We start from the raw sequence: 18318 nt of genomic DNA, 5'->3' as shown, positions 1-18318 counted from the left end.
AGAGTAAAAGAAAATTGGGTAAAACGCACCATAATTCCACTTTATTTGTGAAAGTTTCAAGTGAACATTTATACTTTAACATAAAATTAGTTTCTTACGTGCAACAGATTACATCTAACTTGTGAAAATTAGATAATATATATCACAAACAACAATTGGAGTAGTCAGTGGAATAGTCAAACATCGAGATTGATGCAAAGAATTAATTGTACGTAAGGTACTTACAAGCAACGATGTAATGAACGACATTGTGCGCAAACATTTGATAATAAAAATTACTATTAACTTAGAGATTGCCAGTATGTACGTAACCGAATCACAGAAAATAATGTGCACGTATCGCGTGCCATCTCTAGGTATCTTCGGTCTTCTGGTATACGTAATTAATTTACCGATACACACCAGTCATCGCCCCCTTGCTTTCAGTCATATTTTATAAGGAAACTTCTTTTTGTCCTCACGTCGTAATAGGGAAACTTTGAAAGAAAGGGTCGACGATTTCTGTATGCAGGGGACGTGCTTCTGCGGTCACGATATTGGGTTACCCCGTCCAACAGAAGTTATGAGCGCAGGCGCAACATCATATTCCCAAGAACTGTCGGAACTGCTTACAATGTTCTAGTCTGAAGTGTGCTCTCAAGGTAAAATAATGTCGAAACGGGAGCCGATCCTCTCGAACTCTTTACAAAAAGAGAACGACTATGTAGAGCATGTGAACTTGAGCATCGAGTTGAACCGCTGGCTCCTGAAGCCGATAGGTGTTTGGCCGCATTCGAACAATATCTCCAAGTCCAAGATGTGTTTCGACTGGTTGATAAACCTCATTTGCTACTTCCTGATAAGCTTCCTGTTCGCACCATGCTCCCTCTACGTGTGGCTTGAGGGGGAGGTATTCTATGATAAATTGAAGCACTACGGCCCGTTGATATTCTGCATAATGGCGTATTTGAAGTACTACTCGCTGATGGTTCATGCTGCTGATATTCGCAAATGCATCAAGTGCATCGAATGGGACTGGAGAAATGTGCAACACTCGGAAGACAGAGCGATCATGATAGGAAACGCATACTTTGGTCGACGATTAGTGAAAATCTGTTCGTTCTTCATGTTCAGCGGTTTTGCTTTCTATAACATCGCAGTACCCATAAAAATTGGGAAAATCCCGATGGAGAGTGGAAATGGAAGCTTCCTCCCGCTAGGGTTCCCAGTTTCCAGGCTGATAATCGACGCACGACATAGCCCTGTCAATGAGATCTTCTTCACGCTACAATTGTTTGGAGCGCTATTAATCCACGGCGTTGGAGCGGCGGCGTGCAGCCTGGCGGCTGCTTTCGCAGTACATGCATGTGGTCAGATGCAGGTCCTCATGTGCTGGATGGGGTACTTGGTAGATGGTCGGTTTGATATGAGCAAGACCACGAACGGAAGGCTCGCCATGATCGTCGGCCAACATATCCGAATACAAACGTGTGTGAATATTTGCGATTTGGAAATTGGTATAACAAAGGGTAGTTACAATCAGTGATTATTGTTGTCCCAATTGTCCCTTATGCATTGTGGACGAAATCACTGAAAGTCAGAAGATGAACGACCAAAGACAGTGTCCAGAGAGATTTCGATATTATAGTGACCATCACCAGAATGATCACTTTATTCCAAAAATTATATTTTTAGACGCATTGGACACTACGATTGAATATCATTTGTTCGCATATCATTCATGTTTTCATGGTCATCCTGATCACGTATGTGTGAACTGATCCACTTTCTCGAAGCAGTGATTGCTGACAATTGATCATTAACACGTTGAATGCCACGGGGGTCACCGGTGACCGGCACTTAACTTGACGGTGACCGGCGCGACCAAATTGATAGAAATATATATAATTTCAAACAAATGTCAATATCTAAAATTTTGTATTATTACCATCGTCAATTCAAACAGTGACCCCTGTCGCAATTAACATGTCAAACATGGTTATACACTGTAACTTATCTATTGCAGATAATATTTCAACATTATATGTATCGCATAAAAGAAAATTCATCGTGGCGCCGCGGATAATTTCTGTAAAACCGGCGTGGCATTCAACGTGTTAATGTATAACAGCCCTGAATCTCTCTGCAATTTAAGTATAACAATTTCGAACATTGAATATGTATAGAATGGGATTACGTGGTTATTTTAAAAGAAATGATTCTAATATCTCAATTTTTAATAGTCAAATATCTAGCATGCAAATGACTGTGGACTCTTTCTTTTTATATTTTTGCTTTTACTCTTGTCAGCCACGTACTGACTCGCCTTTCTCCTCTAGCCTTTGTAACCACTGTTACAGATTCTTGAACCTGATGGAAAAAGCACTAACTCAGATCTCGCTTGTCGAATGTTTTGGGTGTACAGTGGATATATGTCTCGCTGGATATTATGTTATTGTGGTATGAAAAAACTCCTATAACTCTTGATTTTCAAATGGAATTGATTTGGTTGTGCAAGTTTTCTCCGGATTTCAATCCTATCATTTTGTCATGGACTATATTATTAATTTGTTACAGGCAAGCAGAACGAAAGACATGACCTCTGTCGTAACATACGCTGTAATACTATTGTCTCTGGTCTTCAATATTTTCATATTTTGTTACATAGGCGAGTTGGTCGCTGAAGAAGTAAGATTTCATACGTGTCTTTGAAGTTATATTTGTTTCACTAACAGTCCGCTGAAAAGTAATCTAGAAAATTCTATAGAAAGTGAGTTACCTTACCGATTCCTAACTCAGATGTGGCTGTTCAGAACAGTCATTATGATCGTTCTGTAGCATGTATAGCGAAAAGTAGTTTAGAATTACGATCTTGACAATGTATTCGATGGACATTACAATCATTGGGGTGTCCCCCTTTTTGCATAATTAATGTAAACGACACCTACATCGACGTTACATTATACAGAATAATATGGTACAAGACAACGAACAATGAACATGTTACATCAGTGCAGAAAAGTTGGTGCAACATCTTACATGATTGATTGGTATCGATTACCAGAGAAATCGAAACTCGGCGTGGTCCTGATAATGCTGATGTCCAACTCATCCGTAAAGCTTACCGCTGGAAGTATCATTAAATTATCTCTGTCCAGTTTCGCTACGGTGAGTTTACCAGAATGTTTTCTTTACGTGATTGATGGAAGTGACATGAACTTGTTGAATCAACAGGTTATTAAAACATCGGTAGCCTTTTTGAATATGTTGCGAACTTTAACTGAATAAGCGAATTGACAGACGCCACGCACATTTGGCTTGATAGTGGTCTAAGTAACCCGTACTGCTATAGTATAACAATATTATTCTGTTGAGAATTGTACTAGAATGGTATTTTGAATATTTACAGAGGTTATTCAGTGAGTAAGAAGGGAAGTATTTTTTAACATTACCCAAATTTTCAACACTATCTTAGCCGTTTTCCAAATTGATGATGCCGGAAACAATTATTTTCTGGTAACATTATAATGGTAATATTAATTTAACAGCTACCTCTATTTTCGCTAATAGAACAGAGTCCTCTTTGATAGGTCTCGTTTGGTCATTGAAAGGGAGAGTAAAGCTGTATGATGGAGGTTTATGGCGTGGGCTACGTAATTTGTGTTTCGACTAGCTATGGTGTGGGCCTTCACCCGCATTTTCGAGAAGCGGTATTTCTGACCATCCCAAGATACATGGCCGATACTCGTCGCATTTAACTTGTATTCCTCTGCCATAACGTGGCTATGATAATGGTGATCGGAATAAGCAATAATCAGCGGATGCCAGGTCTGGCCAATTCGATGTATGCGGAGAAGGTTCTCATGCCATAGCAGAAATGACATTACCTGTGCTAAAAGCATAAAAATGTCCTTAAATCTATGCGGTAGATCAAGTCCTTCTTTATTCTGGAGATCAAAATATCCTTTCCAAAACCTCCTGTACCAGTACTTACAGATGAATTGAGATACAGAATTGTGACCAAGACAAATATTAGATAATACGTTCCCACCACAAATCATTTCTGTTGCTTCGGCAGCGGTTTTTTTCAGTTGATATGCGAAGAGCACCACAATGACGCACATGCACGTAACTACACTCCATTGTTTAAGCTAGTGTTTTCGGGGTTATGCTGGCCGATTTTAACATTCTCATAGTTCTTTGTATAGCAAGAGATGAACACTGTTGTTAATGCAAAGTGTTAATTATAAGTATATGGTACGTACAAAATATCGGTGTGAATGCTTCGTACCGAGCATGTTAACCATGATGTAGTAAGCAATTCTATACGTCATCGTTTGCCAGCGGTAATAGCACTCAAGGTCAGAGACTGCTAGTACGTAGAGGGTTGAATCAGAGAAAAAAATGTGCACGTATCGCGAGCCAATTTTCTCTACCTCCTGTCTTCTGTAATACCTAATTGATTTACCTATGCGCACTACACATCACCCTCTTGCTTTCAGTAATACTTTATAAGGAAACTTCTTTTTGTTCTCACATCGTAATAGGGGATCTTCGAAAGAAATAGTCGACGGTTTCGATATGCAGGAGACGCGATTGGGTGACCTCTTCCAGAAGGTGTCATGGGCGCAGGCGCAACATCGTATTCCGAAGAACTGCGGGAACCCCTTACAACGTTCCAGTATGAAGTGAGCTTTCAAGGTGAGATAATGTCGAAACGGAAGCCGATCCTCTCGAACTCTCTACGAAAAGAGAATGACTACATAGAGGACGTAAACTTGAGCATTGAGTTGAACCGCTGGCTCCTGAAACCGATAGGTGTTTGGCCGCATTCGAGCAATGTCTCGAAGTACACCGTATATTTGGACTGGCTGATTAACTTCCTCTGCTACTCATTGTTAAGCATCTTTTTTACACCTTGCTCGCTCTACATGTGGCTCGAGGTTGAAATATTCTATGACAAATTGAGGATGTCTGGCCCATTGATATTCTGTATAATGGCGTTCTTGAAATACTACTCGCTGATGGTCCACACAGACGATATTCGCGAGTGCGTCAAACGTATCGAATGGGATTGGAGAAATGTGCAACACTCGGAAGACAGAGCGATCATGATAGGAAACGCGTACTTTGGCCGACGATTAGTGAAAATCTGTTCGTTCTTCATGTTTGGCGGTTTTGCTTTCTATAACATCATAATGCCCCTAAATACCGGGAAAATTTCGATTGAGGGTGTAAATGGAAGTTTCCTTCCTCTAGCGTTGCCAGTTTCCAGCCTGATTGTCGATGCACGACATAGTCCTGCTAACGAGATCTTCTTCACGCTGCAACTGTTTGCAGCACTATTAATCCATGGCGTTGGGGCAGCGTCGTGCAGCTTGGCGGCTGCTTTCGCAGTACATGCATGTGGTCAAATGCAGATTCTCATGTGCTGGATGGGGTACTTGGTAGATGGCCGGATTGATATGAGCAAGAGCACGAATGGAAGGCTCGCGATGATCGTCGGCCAACATATCCGAATACAGACGTATGTGAATATTTGCGACTTGGAAATTGGTATAACAAAGGGCAGTTATAATTAGTAATCATTGTTGGCTCAGTTGTCCCTTATGCTTTGTGGATAAAATCACTAAAAGTCAGAAGATTAACGACGAAAGATAGTGGCCAGAAAGATTTCCATATTATAGTAACCGTCACCAAACTGTTCACTCTATTCCAAAAATGATTTTTTTAAACACATTGGATACTATGATTTAATATAATTTGTTCGCGTAACATTCATGTTTTCATGGTCATCCGGATCATGAGTGGGTGAACTCACCCACTTTCTCGAAGAAGTGACTGCTGATAATTAATCACCGATTGATAACAGCCCTGAATCACACTGCAATTCTATTATAACGATTTCAAACATGGAATATGTGTAGTACGGGATTTCGTGGTTGTTTTAAAAAGCACGATTCACCTAATAACATCAATTTTTGATAGTTAAATATCTAGCATGTAAATGACTATGGACTCTTTTTTTATATTTTGGCTTTTACTTTTGTCAATCACGTGTTGAGTGCATTTTCTCTCTAGCTTTTGCAACCACTGTTACAGATTCTTGATCCTGATGGAAAAATCTCTAACACAGATCTCGCTTGTCGAATGTTTTGGGTGTACAGTGGATATATGTCTCGCTGGGTATTATATTATCGTGGTATTAAAAAACTCTTACAGCTCTTGATTTTCAAATGGAAATAATTTGGTTGTTCAAATTTTCTCTGGATTTCAATCCTATAATTTTGTCGTGTACTATATCATTAATTTGTTATAGGCAAGCAGAACGAATGACATGACCTCTGTTGTAACATTCGCTGTGATACTGATGTCTCTCGTCTTCAATATTTTCATATTTTGTTACATAGGCGAGTTGGTCGCTGAAGAAGTAAGATTTCATACGGGTCTTTGAATTTGTGATACAGGTATCCCTACTATAACACTTTAGATAGGTTCCTAGAAAATTCTGTGTTGTGTGAAACTGTGTTATATGAGTCGTTTATTTTGAAAGTGGCATAAGTCACTTTACCGTAATGAAAAGTGGTGATTTTTTAATGTTTATACGAAATTATTTATACTGAGAAAAATATCAGTATCCTGAGATAACAAATACAAGTAAATCTTTTCGAAAGTTAGCATCCATATTTTTAAACGTGTTAAAACGCAAACCCTTAAATATATCGACTTAAAAACAAAGTGACTTATGCCACTTTCAAAATAAACGGCTCATATGAGATCCAGAATCAGTACAAAAAGGGAGATTGGGTACCGAAAATTTATTAACAACAAACATTTTTTTTTAAATCTATATAAGCAACTTAACTTCTATTAAAAATATAAATGCATGTTTAACACAAAACAAAAAAAATTAACAATAAATATTATTTGTTCTTGGTCACTACTCAGTGCAATCAAATGAGAACGTTTTTCTATTAGCTCCTTCTAGCTTCTTTAAAAAATCTGTAATTTTGGTTTGTTTGCTGATTCTTACAAGGTCATTGTAGGTTTAATGATATGAAAATTGACAATTTTGCAGCTTTCTTTTAAATTTTTAGCTTCTTTCAGCAGAAGGGTATATATATCTATATACGCTTAATTATAATAATTATATTTTCATATAATGGCATTATACATTATTCGTTACCGTCATAATTTTTAAGGTTCTTTAGTTTTTTAATTGGTTAAACAAAAGTCATGTTATCCAGTACTGTAGAAGTAGTGTCGTACAATGGTTTTCGGAATTTCCTTATCGTGTTAGAACGAAACAGTGTTATAGGTTGCAGTGCTATATGAGGGTTCCCGCAATTCATTCTATCGTGTGAGAGCGAAACCGTGTTATAGGATGCCGTGTTGTAATAGGGCTACCTGTATCTGTTTCTCTAACTGTCCACTAAAAAGTAATCTGGGAAATTATACACAAAGTGGATTACCTCGCCGATTTTTAACTCAGATGTGGCTGATCAGGATCTTGTTACAAAGTGGTGGTAACATGTATAGCGAAAACTTATTTACGATTACGAACTTGACAATGTATTCGAAGGACATTACAATCGGTGGGGTGTCCCCTTTTTTTGCATAATTAATGTAAACGACACCTACGTCAACGTTACATTATACAGAACAATATGATACAAAACAACGAACAACGAACATGTTACATCAGTGCAGAAAAGTTGGCGAGACATCTTACATGATTGATTGGTATCGCTTACCGGAGAAGTCCAAACTCAGCGTGGTCCTGATAATGTTGATGTCCAACTCGTCCATGAAGCTTACCGCTGGAAGCATCATTAAATTAACGCTGTCCAGCTTCGCTACGGTGAGTACACTAGGAAATCTCCTTCACGTCACTGTGAGAACTAACGTGAATCTGTCGAATCAACAGGTGATTAAAACATCGGTAGCCTTCTTGAATATGTTGCGAGAGTTAACTGATTAAGCGAGTTGATAGATACCGTGCACCTTTGGCTCCATAGTGGCCTAAGTAATCCGTATTGTTTTATAGTATACCGATACTACTCTGTTGACAGTTGTACTAGAATGATATTTTGAATATTTACAGAGGTTATTCAGTGAGTAAGAAGGGAAGTATTTTTTAACATTTCCAAAATTTTCAACACTATCTTAGCCGTTTTTCAGATTGACGATGCCGGAAAGAATTATTTTCTTGTAACATTAATGGTAGTATTAATTTCACAGCCGTTTCTATTTTCGTTACGGTGAGGTCCTGTCACCCACAATTTTGAGAAGCAGTATTTATTACTGTCTCGAGACACATGACCGACACTCGTCGCAAGTAACTCTATTGCTGTGCTACAGACCCGTAGTCTTTGGTTTCACGGCGGTGTACGGTCAAGATTTTGCCAAGGTTATGTCAATGTTAGCTCCCTCGTTTTGTGTAATCCTTGCTCATTTTTCGGGCAGCTGGCGGATGCCTGACTTGAAAGGGTGTTTCACTGTGATGAATTCTTCGATACATATTGTACGTTTTCAATTTGGATGATATTCCCGTCCGATATATGGCAATGGTGATAGGAACAAGCAATAATCTGCAAGATCAGGCGAAGTAGCTGGAGGCGGAAGAGGTTTCAATTCCATAGCAGAAATAACGTTATGCCAAAGCATGAAAATGTACTTATATCTATGGGATTCAGCAAGTCCTTCTTTATCATATAAATCAAAATCGCCTTCCCAAAATCTCCTGTACCAGTACTTGCAGATGGTTTAAGATACATACGTCAATAGTTGGACAGTACATTCTCAACAAAAATCATTTCTGCTGCTTCGACAGCGTTTTTTTTAGTTGACATGCGAAGAGCACTACAATGACGCACATGTTCAGAACTACACTCCATTGTTTAAGCTAGTCTTTTCAGGGATATATTGGCCGATTGAAATAGTCTCAGTGCTTTGGATAGCAAGAGCTAAATACTGGAAGACATCAGAACTCTCGTTACAACAATCCTTTATCATCATTGAAAGAAAAATTACCAAAATTCATTTATGCACCTGATAAAACAGCAATGATTAATGTAAAATGTTAATTACACTTATATCTTTTAACTGTCGAAGTAAATGCTTCAAACTCAACATATTGACCATGATGTAGTGTGCGATTCTCTACGCCAACATTTGCCAGCAGTAATGGCTTTCAAAGTCGGAGATTACTAGTAGATAGGGAGTTGAATCAGAGAAAGAAATGTGTACGTATCGCGTGCCTGTTCTCTGTACCTACTGTCTTTTGTAATACATAATTGATTTAGCCATGTCCACTACTCATCACCTTTTTGCTTTCAGTAATATTTTATAAGGAAACTGCTTTTTGTTCCCACATCGTAATAGGGAAACTTCGAAAGAAAGGGTCGACGGTTTCTGCATGCAGGGGACGCGCTTCCGCGGTCAGGATGTTGGGTGACCCCTTCCAACAGGTGTCATGAGCGCAGGCGCAACATCATATTCCGGAGAACTGTCGGAACCACTTACAAGGTTCTAGTATAAAGTGAGCTTTCAGGGTGAGATAATGTCGAAACGGGAACCGATCCTCTCGAACTCTCTACGAAAAGAGAACGACTACAAAGAGTACGTGAACTTGAGCATCGAGTTGAACCGCTGGCTCCTGAAGCCGATAGGTGTTTGGCCGCATTCGAGCAATGTCTCGAAGCATGCTGTGTATTTGGACTGGCTAATTAACTTCGTCTGCTATTTTCTGTTAAGCTCCTTTTTCACACCTTGCTCCCTCTACGTGTGGTTCGAGGTTGAAATATTCTATGACAAATTGAGGATCTACGGCCCGCTAATATTCTGTATAATGGCGTTCTTGAAATACTATTCGCTGATGGTCCACGCAGGCGATATCCGGGAGTGCGTCAAACGCATCGAATGGGATTGGAGGAATGTGCAACACTTGGAAGACAGAAGGATCATGATAGCAAATGCATATTTTGGTCGACGTTTAGTGAAAATTTGCTCGATTTTCATGTTCGGCGGCTACATTTTCTATAATGTCGTAATGCCCCTCAAAACTGGGAAAATTTCTATTGAGGGTGGAAATGGAAGCTTCCTCCCTCTGGCGTTGCCAGTTTCCAGCCTGATAGTCGACGCTCAACATAGCCCTGCCAACGAGATATTCTTCACGCTGCAAATGTTTGGAACGCTATTAATCCATGGCGTTGGTGCTGCGTCGTGCAGTCTGGCGGCTGCTTTCGCAGTACATGCATGTGGTCAAATGCAAGTCCTCATGAGCTGGATGGGGTACTTGGTAGACGGCCGGTTTGATATGAGCAAAATCACGAATGAAAGGCTCGCGATGATCGTCGGCCAACATATCCGAATACAGACGTATGTGAATATTTGTGATTTGGAAATTGTTATAATAAAGGGTAGTTATAATTAGTGATTATTGTTGTCAAAGTTGTCCTTTATGCATTATGGACCAAATTACTGAAAGTCAGAAGGTGAACGACCAAAGACAGTATCCAGAAAGATTTCGATATTATAGTGACCATCACCAGAATGATCACTTTATTCCAAAAAAATGATTTTTTTAAACACATTGATCACTATGATTGAATATCATTTGTTCGCGTGTCATTCATGTTTTCATGGTCATCCCGATCATGTATGTATGAACTCATTCACTTTCTCGAAGAAGTGACTGCTGACAACTGATCACAAACGCATAAGATGCCTTAATCACTTTGCAATTCGAATATACCGATTTCAAATATAGAATAGGATTTCGAGGTTGTTTAAAAAAGCACGATTCACCTAATAATATCAATTTTTAATAGTGAAATATCTAGCATGCAAATGACTATGGATTCTTTCTTTATATTTTTTGGCTTTTACTTTTGTCAGCCACGTGCTGATTGCCTTTTTCCCTCAAGCTTTCGCAACCACTGTTACAGATTCTTGAACCTGATGGAAAAATCTCTAACTCAGATCTCGCTTGTCGAATGTTTTGGGTGTACAGTGGATATATGTCTCGCTGGGTATTATATTATCGTGGTATTAAAAAACTCTTACAGCTCTTGATTTTCAAATGGAAATAATTTGGTGGTTCAAATTTTCTCTGGATTTCAATCGTATCATTTTGTCGTGGACTATATCATTAATTTGTTACAGGCAAGCAAAACGAATGACATGACCACTGTCGTAACATTCGCTGTGATACTGATGTCCCTCGTCTTCAATATTTTCATATTTTGTTACATAGGCGAGTTGGTCGCTGAAGAAGTAAGATTTCAAACGTATCTTTGAATTTATGATACAGGTAACCCCCTCCTACAACATGGTGGATAGGTTGCGGAAAATGGCATTTTGTGTGAAACCATTTATATGAGACCCAGACTCAGTACACAAATGGTGGTTACGTACCGAAAATTTATTAAAGAGGAGCATTTTTTTTAATTCCATATAAACAACGTAACTTTTATTAAAAATAGAAACGTATTTATAACACAAAACAAAAAAGCACAAGGAATGTTATTTTCATTTAACGTATCGGTTAAAGGGTATTACCCTCACTTTCTAAACTTCTTTCTTCATTCAGGTTTTTTGCACCTTCTATCTTCTTTAAAAAATCTGTACTTTCACTTTGTCTGCTGGTACTTACAAGCTCATTGTAAATTCCAAGGTATCAAGATTAACAATTTTGCAACTCCGTTTTGAATTTTCGGCTTCTTTCAGCTTGTTTCTTAATTATAATAATTATATTTTCATGTAAATGCAGTACACAACAATGTACTATAGTACATTATTCCTTCTCGTCATTACTTTAAGGTAATTTAGTTTTTAAATATGTTAAATAAAAATCATGTTGGCCAGTGCTGTAGAAGTACAGTGTCGTACAAAGATTTTCGGAATTTTCTTATCGTGTTAGAGCGGAACAATGTTATACGTTGCAGTGCTATACGAGGGTTTCCGTAATTTATCCTATCGTGTCAGAGCGAAGTTATAGGATGCCGTGTCGTAGAACGGTTACCGGGATTTGTTTCATTAACCGTCGGCCAAAAAGTAATCTGAGAAATTATACACAAAGTGGGTTACCTAGCTGATTTCTAACTCAGATATGGCTGATCAGGACAGTCATTATGTCCAAGTGGTGACAACATTTATAGCGAAAACTTATTTAGAATTTCTACCTTGACATAACCTTGACAAAATCCGTGAGGTGTCCCCTTTTTTCATAATTAATGTAAACGACACCTACGTCGTCGACACCTAAGTCGACATTACATTATACAGAGCAATATGATACAAAACAATGAACATGTTACATCAGTGCAGAAAAGTTGGCGAGACAACTTACATGATTGATTGGTATCGATTACCACAAAAGTCGAAACTCGGCGTGATCCTGATAATGCTGATGTCCAACTCGTCCATGAAGCTTACCGCTGGAAGTATCATTAAATTAACGTTGTCCAGCTTCGCTACGGTGAGTACACCAAAAAATCTTCTCCACGTGAATGTGAAAACCAATATGAATCTGTTGAATCAACAGGTGATTAAAACATCGGTAGCCTTCTTGAATATGTTACGAGAGTTATCTGATTAAGTGAGTTGACAGACACGGTGCACCATTGACTCCATAGTGGTCTAAGTAATCCGTACTACTATAGTATACCAATACTGTTCTGTTGACAATTGTACTAGAATGATATTTTGAATATTTACAGTGGTTATTGAGTAAAGAGTGAGTAAAGAGTGCAGTATTTTTTAACATTTCCAAAATTTTCAACACTACCTTAGCCGTTTTTCAGACTGATGATATCGGAGAATATTATTTTAATATTAATTTCACAGCCATTTCTATTTTCGCCGTTAGAACACAGTCCTCTTTAATAGCTTCATTTGATCACTGAAAGGTAGAGTAAGGCTGTGTTGAAGTTTGAATGATGGGGGTTTACGTTGTGATATGTGATTTGGGTCTTGTGTGGCTGCGGTGTGGACCTGTCTCCCGTATAAGTATTGTTCTGCCATACACGCCAAGCCTTTGGTTTCACGGCGAGTCGGGGTGAGGTTATCTCAAGGTTAGCACCCTTGCTTTGTGTAACTTTGCTCATTTTTCGGGCAGCTGGTGAATGCCTGACTTGAAGAAACTAGAGTGTTTCACTGAGTGATTCACTTCTTTGACTTATATTGTACATCTTCAATTTGGATGCTGCTTCTGTCCGGTATATGGTAATTGTGGTCGGAATAAGCAATTATCAGTAGGTGTCAGGTCGCATGCCTTCGCCGCACACAGGAGAAGTTCCTATACCATGGCAGAAATTACGTCATTTGTGTCCAAAGCATGTAAATGTCCTTCATCTGTGCGGTTGGGCAGTTCTTTCTTTATCCTGGAGATCAAAATCTGCTTCCCAAAACTTCCTCTACCAGTACCTGTAGATGGATTGAGATTTAGCATTATCACCAAGATAAATATTGGATAGTACATTCCCACCACAAATCATTTCTGATGCTTCGGCAGCATTTTTTTCAGTTGGCATGCGAAGAGCATCACAATGACACACATTCTCATCACTACACTCCATTGTTCATACTAATGTTTTCGGGATTATGTTGGCCGAATGGAACAGTCTCGTAAGAGTAAGTAACTTGCGTTACAACAATTCGATTATAAATAAAAAGATTATAAAAATTCACTTCTGCACGTCATAGAACAGCAACGATTAATGCAAAGTGTTAATTATGGTGGTACCTACAAACCATCGATGTAAATGCTTCGTCCTCAATATGTTGACCGATTCTATACGCCAACGTTAGCCAGCAATAATAGCTCTCAAAGATAGAGATTACATGGTATGTAGAGGGTTGAAACGGAGAAAGAAATATGTACGTATCGCGAGCCAATTTTCTGTATCTCCTGTCTTCTGTAATACCTAATTGATTTACCGAAGTGCTTTGCTCATCACCCTTTTGCTTTCAGTAATATTTTATAAGGAAAAACTTCCTTTTGTCTACACATGGCAAGAGACAGATGTCGAAAGAAAGGGTCGATGCTTTATGTATGCAGGGGACGCGTCTTCGTTGTCGCGATGTTGCGTGACCCCTTCCTGCAGGAGTTATGAGCGCAGGCGCAACATCACGTTCCCAAGAATTGCCGGGACCTCACGGAACTTTCTAGTATGAAATCAGCTCTCAAGATAAAACAATGTCGAAACGGGTACTGATTTCCTCGAATATTCTACCAGGAGAGAACAGCTACGAAGAGTGCGTAAACTTGAGCATCGAGTTGAACCGCTGGCTTCTGAAGCCGATAGGTGTTTGGCCGCATTCGGATAATGTCTCGAAGCGTGTTGTGTATCTGGACTGGCTGATTAACTTCCTCTGCTATTTCCTGTTAAGCATCTTTTTTACACCTTGCTCAGTCTACGTGTGGTTCGAGGTGGAGATATTCTATGAAAAATTGAAGATGTATGGCCCATTGATATTCTGTATAATGACGTACTTGAAATACTACTCACTGATGGTCCACGCAGGAGATATCCGCGAGTGCGTCGAACGCATCGAATGGGATTGGAAGAACGTGCAACACATGGAAGACAGAAAGATTATGATAGCAAACGCATACTTTGGCCGACGATTAGTGAAAATATGCTCATTCTTCATGTTCGGTGGCTACATTTTCTATAACATCATAATGCCCCTCAAAACCGGGAAAATTCCGATTGAGGGTGGAAATGATAGCTTTCTCCCTCTGGCGTTGCCAGTTTCCAAGCTGATAATTGACGCATATCATAGCCCTGTTAACGAGATCTTCTTCACAATCCAAATGTTTTCAACGCTGGTAATCCATTTCGTTGGAGCGGCGTCTTGCAGCCTGGCAGCTTCTTTCGCGGTGCATGCGTGTGGCCAAATGCAGGTTCTCATGTGCTGGATGGGGTATTTGGTAGATGGCCGGTTTGATATGAGCAAGACCACAAATGGAAGGCTCTCGAAAATCGTGGGTCAACATATTCGAATACAGACGTATGTGAATATTTGCGATTTGGTTGTGTATCGAAAAGTTTTAATGATCACTACACTGCGGATTTGAAGCAAGAGAAAAATTGTCTACATTTGTGGAAAGAACTATAGGTTAATTAGGAAGATGTTCCTTTCTTTAATAATTATAGTAGGTTGAAGGCAATGCATTGATATTCTTCACTTCGTTTACTCTTTCTGTTCTTTAAGATCACAAAAACTCTTTTTCGTCACAAAAGCATCAAATCTGCAGTGTAATGATCATTGTTATCACTGTTGTCCATTAGAACTGTTATGCATTGTAGACCAAATTTGTGAAAGCTCATAATTTGTGCAATCAATCTTAAGTGACTAGAATGTATCATGATGGTTGCCAACAGAGAATGCTCACTTTATTACAAAAATGATCGTTTTTGTTATTTTCGTTGATCATCGTGTTCTTTGCGATTTCATACATTTTCTTAAACTAGTGATTGTCAACTGATCTCCAATGCATAACATCCTTGAATTCCTCTGCAATTCAAGTATAGCAATTTTGAACCTCGAATGTGTATGACATAGGATTTCAGGGTTATTTTAAAAAGCATGATTCACCTAATATAATCTCAATTTTTAATAGTTGAATATAATACTGAAATATCTAACACGCAAATAACTCTTTTTTATATTTCGGTTTTCAGTCATGCCAACTCCGAATTGATAGACTTTTTCCACGTAATTCTTGCGTTCACTGTTACAGATTCTTGAAGTTGATGGAAAAAGCACTAACTCAGATATGTCTTGTGGAATATTTCGGGAGTACAGTAGATATATGTCTCTGTGGGTATTACGTTATTGTGGTATGGAAAAACTCCTTCAGCTTTTGATTTTCAAATAGATTTGATTTGATTATTCAATTTTTTTCTGGATTTTCGCATTTATTGAATCCAAAGGTGGACACCATATACAATTCTATCATTGATTATGAGGACCATGAAAACTTCAATTCTATTTTGTTACGGAATGTAAATTTAACATGTTACAGGAAAGCAGGGCGAAAGACGTGGCCCATGTATTAACATACGGTATGATAATGATGTCTTTCGTCTTCAATATTTTCATATTTTGTTACATAGGCGAGTTGGTCGCTGAAGAAGTAAGTTTACGCAGACGTTTTTGAATTTACAATAATTTTCCTTAATAGTTAATCTAGAACATAATACAGAAAATTGGTTACCTCGCAGATTTTCATATACCAAACCTATTCCAAACCTAACTCAGACCTAATTGAAAACTACATCCAGCTTAAAAACACGTCGGAAATTCTAAGAAATATTTCTGCAAATTCTTCTGAAACTATGACCGAGTAATGGTAACATGCATTCAGAATTACGATCTTGATAATTTATTTCCAGGATATAAAAATCTGCGAGGTTTCCTTCTTTCTGTGTAATTAACGTAATCTACACCTACTTCGATGTTACGCTATGTGTATAGTGCAGAAAAGTTGGCGAGACAGCTTACATGATTGACTGGTATCGATTACCGGAGAAGTCGAAACTCGGCGTGGTCCTGATAATGTTGATGTCCAACTCGTCCATGAAGCTTACAGCTGGAAATATCATTCAATTAACACTGTCCAGCTTCGCTACAGTGAGTATACCAGAAAATCTTCTCCACGTGAATGCGAGAGTTAACATGAATCTGTCGGATCAACAGGTGATTAAAACATCGGTAGCCTTCTTGAATATGTTACGAGAGTTTTCTGATTAAGTGAGTTGACAAATGCGGGAGCATCTTTGGCTCCATAGTGGCCCAAGTAATTCTTTGTGCTATAGTACACCGTTCCTATTGTGTTGATGATTGTAGAAGAATGATATTTCGAATATTTACAGAGGTTGTTCAGTAAGTAAAGAGTGAAGTACTTTTAACACTTTAAAAATTTTCGAAATTATTGCAGCCGCTTTCCAAACTAATGATGTTGAAGAAAATTCTCAATTTTAGCCATTTCAACACAGTCCACTTTAATAGTTTCATCACTAAAAGGGAGAGTCAGACTGGATAAGTTGAAAACGTAATGCAGGTTTTGTTTCGTTTCCTTTTCATAGCCTGAGTAATAATCTATATTGCGTTTGTGTACACAGATGAGTTACCTGTTCAATATAAAATCGGCTGCCAGTATCGTTCCACTGATAAAATGAAACTATTTAGAAACAAATTGTAAAAAGCCACTACATTGTTCAATTCCCCTTTAAATCAATATGTAGAAAATGTATAATTTTTCTGAACCATTTGGAGCAAATATCCATTTGATTTGCAGCTTTTAACTAGTTTTTAATAGAGAATTGTTAGGTTGATAACAGCGATCGGTTCTCATAATCACGGATCATGAGGTCCATAGTTACGGTAAGATACTACCTAAGACATAAGGCAAGGAGAATCAAGGGTATCCACCATCCTGGTATGATTCCTTAGTGTTGCACTTTATAGCTTAATTGGAGTATTAAGAGAATCAACACACGTATAAAATATAGACGTATATTAGGGAGTGTGCTGTGTAGTGTCTGAGCTTCCATCAGCCTCCATTAAAAATGTCAACGTGTATAGTGAAAAGTACAGGAAACTAAGAATTGCTCGAAGAAACAATTAAAATTACTTTTTCAATTTATTTCACTACTTGAGTCAAATTTTTAATAAAAGAAATTTATATATTTACACGTGTCGTTATTACATAACCTTGACATATAATAGATTGGACTTTTAGAGAACGCAATTGATATCACTCCTGAACTGCTTATTGCGAAACCCTTGTAAGTTGTTTGAAACACATGTAACATTACATTCGATTGTCTCAATTTCAATCTCAAGTGTAGTTTCCCTATTAAAAAGCAGGTAGCAGTATTAGGATACCATACTAATATGGCGGATAGTCTAGATTCCCCTAAGCAAGCGTATGCACTGTCCTTATAGTCCATGCGCATAACGAACACCATTATGAAGTTGAAAATGAGAACTGATCGGCAATTGAATGATGAAAAGCGGAAATGAGTCACCGTTTGAAGTACGTGGGAAATCGTCGGAAACGTAAGTTTTTCTATTTTTTGGCGAGTATTAATTCTTTAATCTCTTATTCTAGACCCGGTTTTAAAAAATATACTAAACTTTCCACAAAGGGATTGCAAAAAATTTACATGGATTGAAATATAATCATAATTTGTCCTAGCTGAACCTATTATAGTTCACACAAAATTAGTTAAAAGTTGCAAAGTCCCACTTACTTCTTAATCAAAAATCACCGCCGATACAACCTCAAGACTGCCATGCATTATTTCCTGTCAATGCACTGCT

The 18318-nt window shown here is 38.3% G+C and overlaps 3 protein-coding genes and 1 long non-coding RNA gene across 10 annotated transcripts; 3 read left to right on the top strand and 1 right to left on the bottom strand.

Moving 5' to 3' along the window:
- Positions 1-649: 649 nt before the first annotated feature.
- On the top strand, positions 650-3359 carry LOC143259090 (odorant receptor 82a-like). Of its 4 annotated transcripts, none has more exons than XM_076519940.1 (5): positions 650-1467; positions 2340-2439; positions 2557-2667; positions 2992-3147; positions 3214-3359. In XM_076519940.1, the coding sequence occupies exons 1-5, from the start codon at positions 650-652 to the stop codon at positions 3265-3267; spliced, it is 1239 nt and encodes a 412-aa protein (XP_076376055.1). In that variant the 3' UTR covers positions 3268-3359. The 4 variants fall into 4 exon arrangements, 3 of the variants coding, with proteins under 3 accessions (XP_076376055.1, XP_076376054.1, XP_076376056.1); XM_076519939.1 differs by having other exon boundaries at positions 2319-2439; XR_013032912.1 differs by lacking the exon at positions 3214-3359 and having other exon boundaries at positions 2319-2439; positions 2557-2749; positions 2948-3069.
- A 1229-nt stretch (positions 3360-4588) lies between these two features.
- On the top strand, positions 4589-12746 carry LOC143259080 (odorant receptor 4-like). Of its 3 annotated transcripts, XM_076519917.1 has the most exons (7): positions 4589-5506; positions 6082-6181; positions 6299-6409; positions 7472-7574; positions 7641-7840; positions 12305-12460; positions 12527-12746. In XM_076519917.1, exons 1-7 carry the CDS (start codon positions 4602-4604, stop codon positions 12578-12580), a joined length of 1629 nt encoding a protein of 542 aa, XP_076376032.1. In that variant the 5' UTR covers positions 4589-4601; the 3' UTR covers positions 12581-12746. The 3 variants fall into 3 exon arrangements, with proteins under 3 accessions (XP_076376032.1, XP_076376033.1, XP_076376034.1); XM_076519918.1 differs by lacking the exons at positions 12305-12460; positions 12527-12746 and adding an exon at positions 7907-8047; XM_076519919.1 differs by lacking the exons at positions 7472-7574; positions 12305-12460; positions 12527-12746 and adding an exon at positions 7907-8047 and having other exon boundaries at positions 7685-7840.
- Positions 7977-16614, bottom strand: LOC143259113 (uncharacterized). Its single transcript, XR_013032922.1, has 4 exons — positions 16495-16614; positions 12770-13407; positions 12332-12511; positions 7977-8056 (listed from the first exon to the last, which is right to left on the bottom strand). It is a non-coding gene; the product is annotated as an uncharacterized LOC143259113 (long non-coding RNA).
- LOC143259105 (odorant receptor 10-like) lies at positions 14423-16830 on the top strand. Of its 2 annotated transcripts, XM_076519964.1 has the most exons (5): positions 14423-14997; positions 15731-15830; positions 16016-16126; positions 16468-16623; positions 16690-16830. In XM_076519964.1, the coding sequence occupies exons 1-5, from the start codon at positions 14441-14443 to the stop codon at positions 16741-16743; spliced, it is 978 nt and encodes a 325-aa protein (XP_076376079.1). In that variant the 5' UTR covers positions 14423-14440; the 3' UTR covers positions 16744-16830. The 2 variants fall into 2 exon arrangements, with proteins under 2 accessions (XP_076376079.1, XP_076376080.1); XM_076519965.1 differs by lacking the exon at positions 16690-16830 and having other exon boundaries at positions 16386-16544.
- Positions 16831-18318: the final 1488 nt, after the last annotated feature.

This window comes from Megalopta genalis, chromosome 3, assembly GCF_051020955.1.
Source record: "Megalopta genalis isolate 19385.01 chromosome 3, iyMegGena1_principal, whole genome shotgun sequence".
NCBI lineage: Eukaryota > Metazoa > Arthropoda > Insecta > Hymenoptera > Halictidae > Megalopta > Megalopta genalis.
This window is presented reverse-complemented; position numbering and strand designations above follow the sequence as displayed.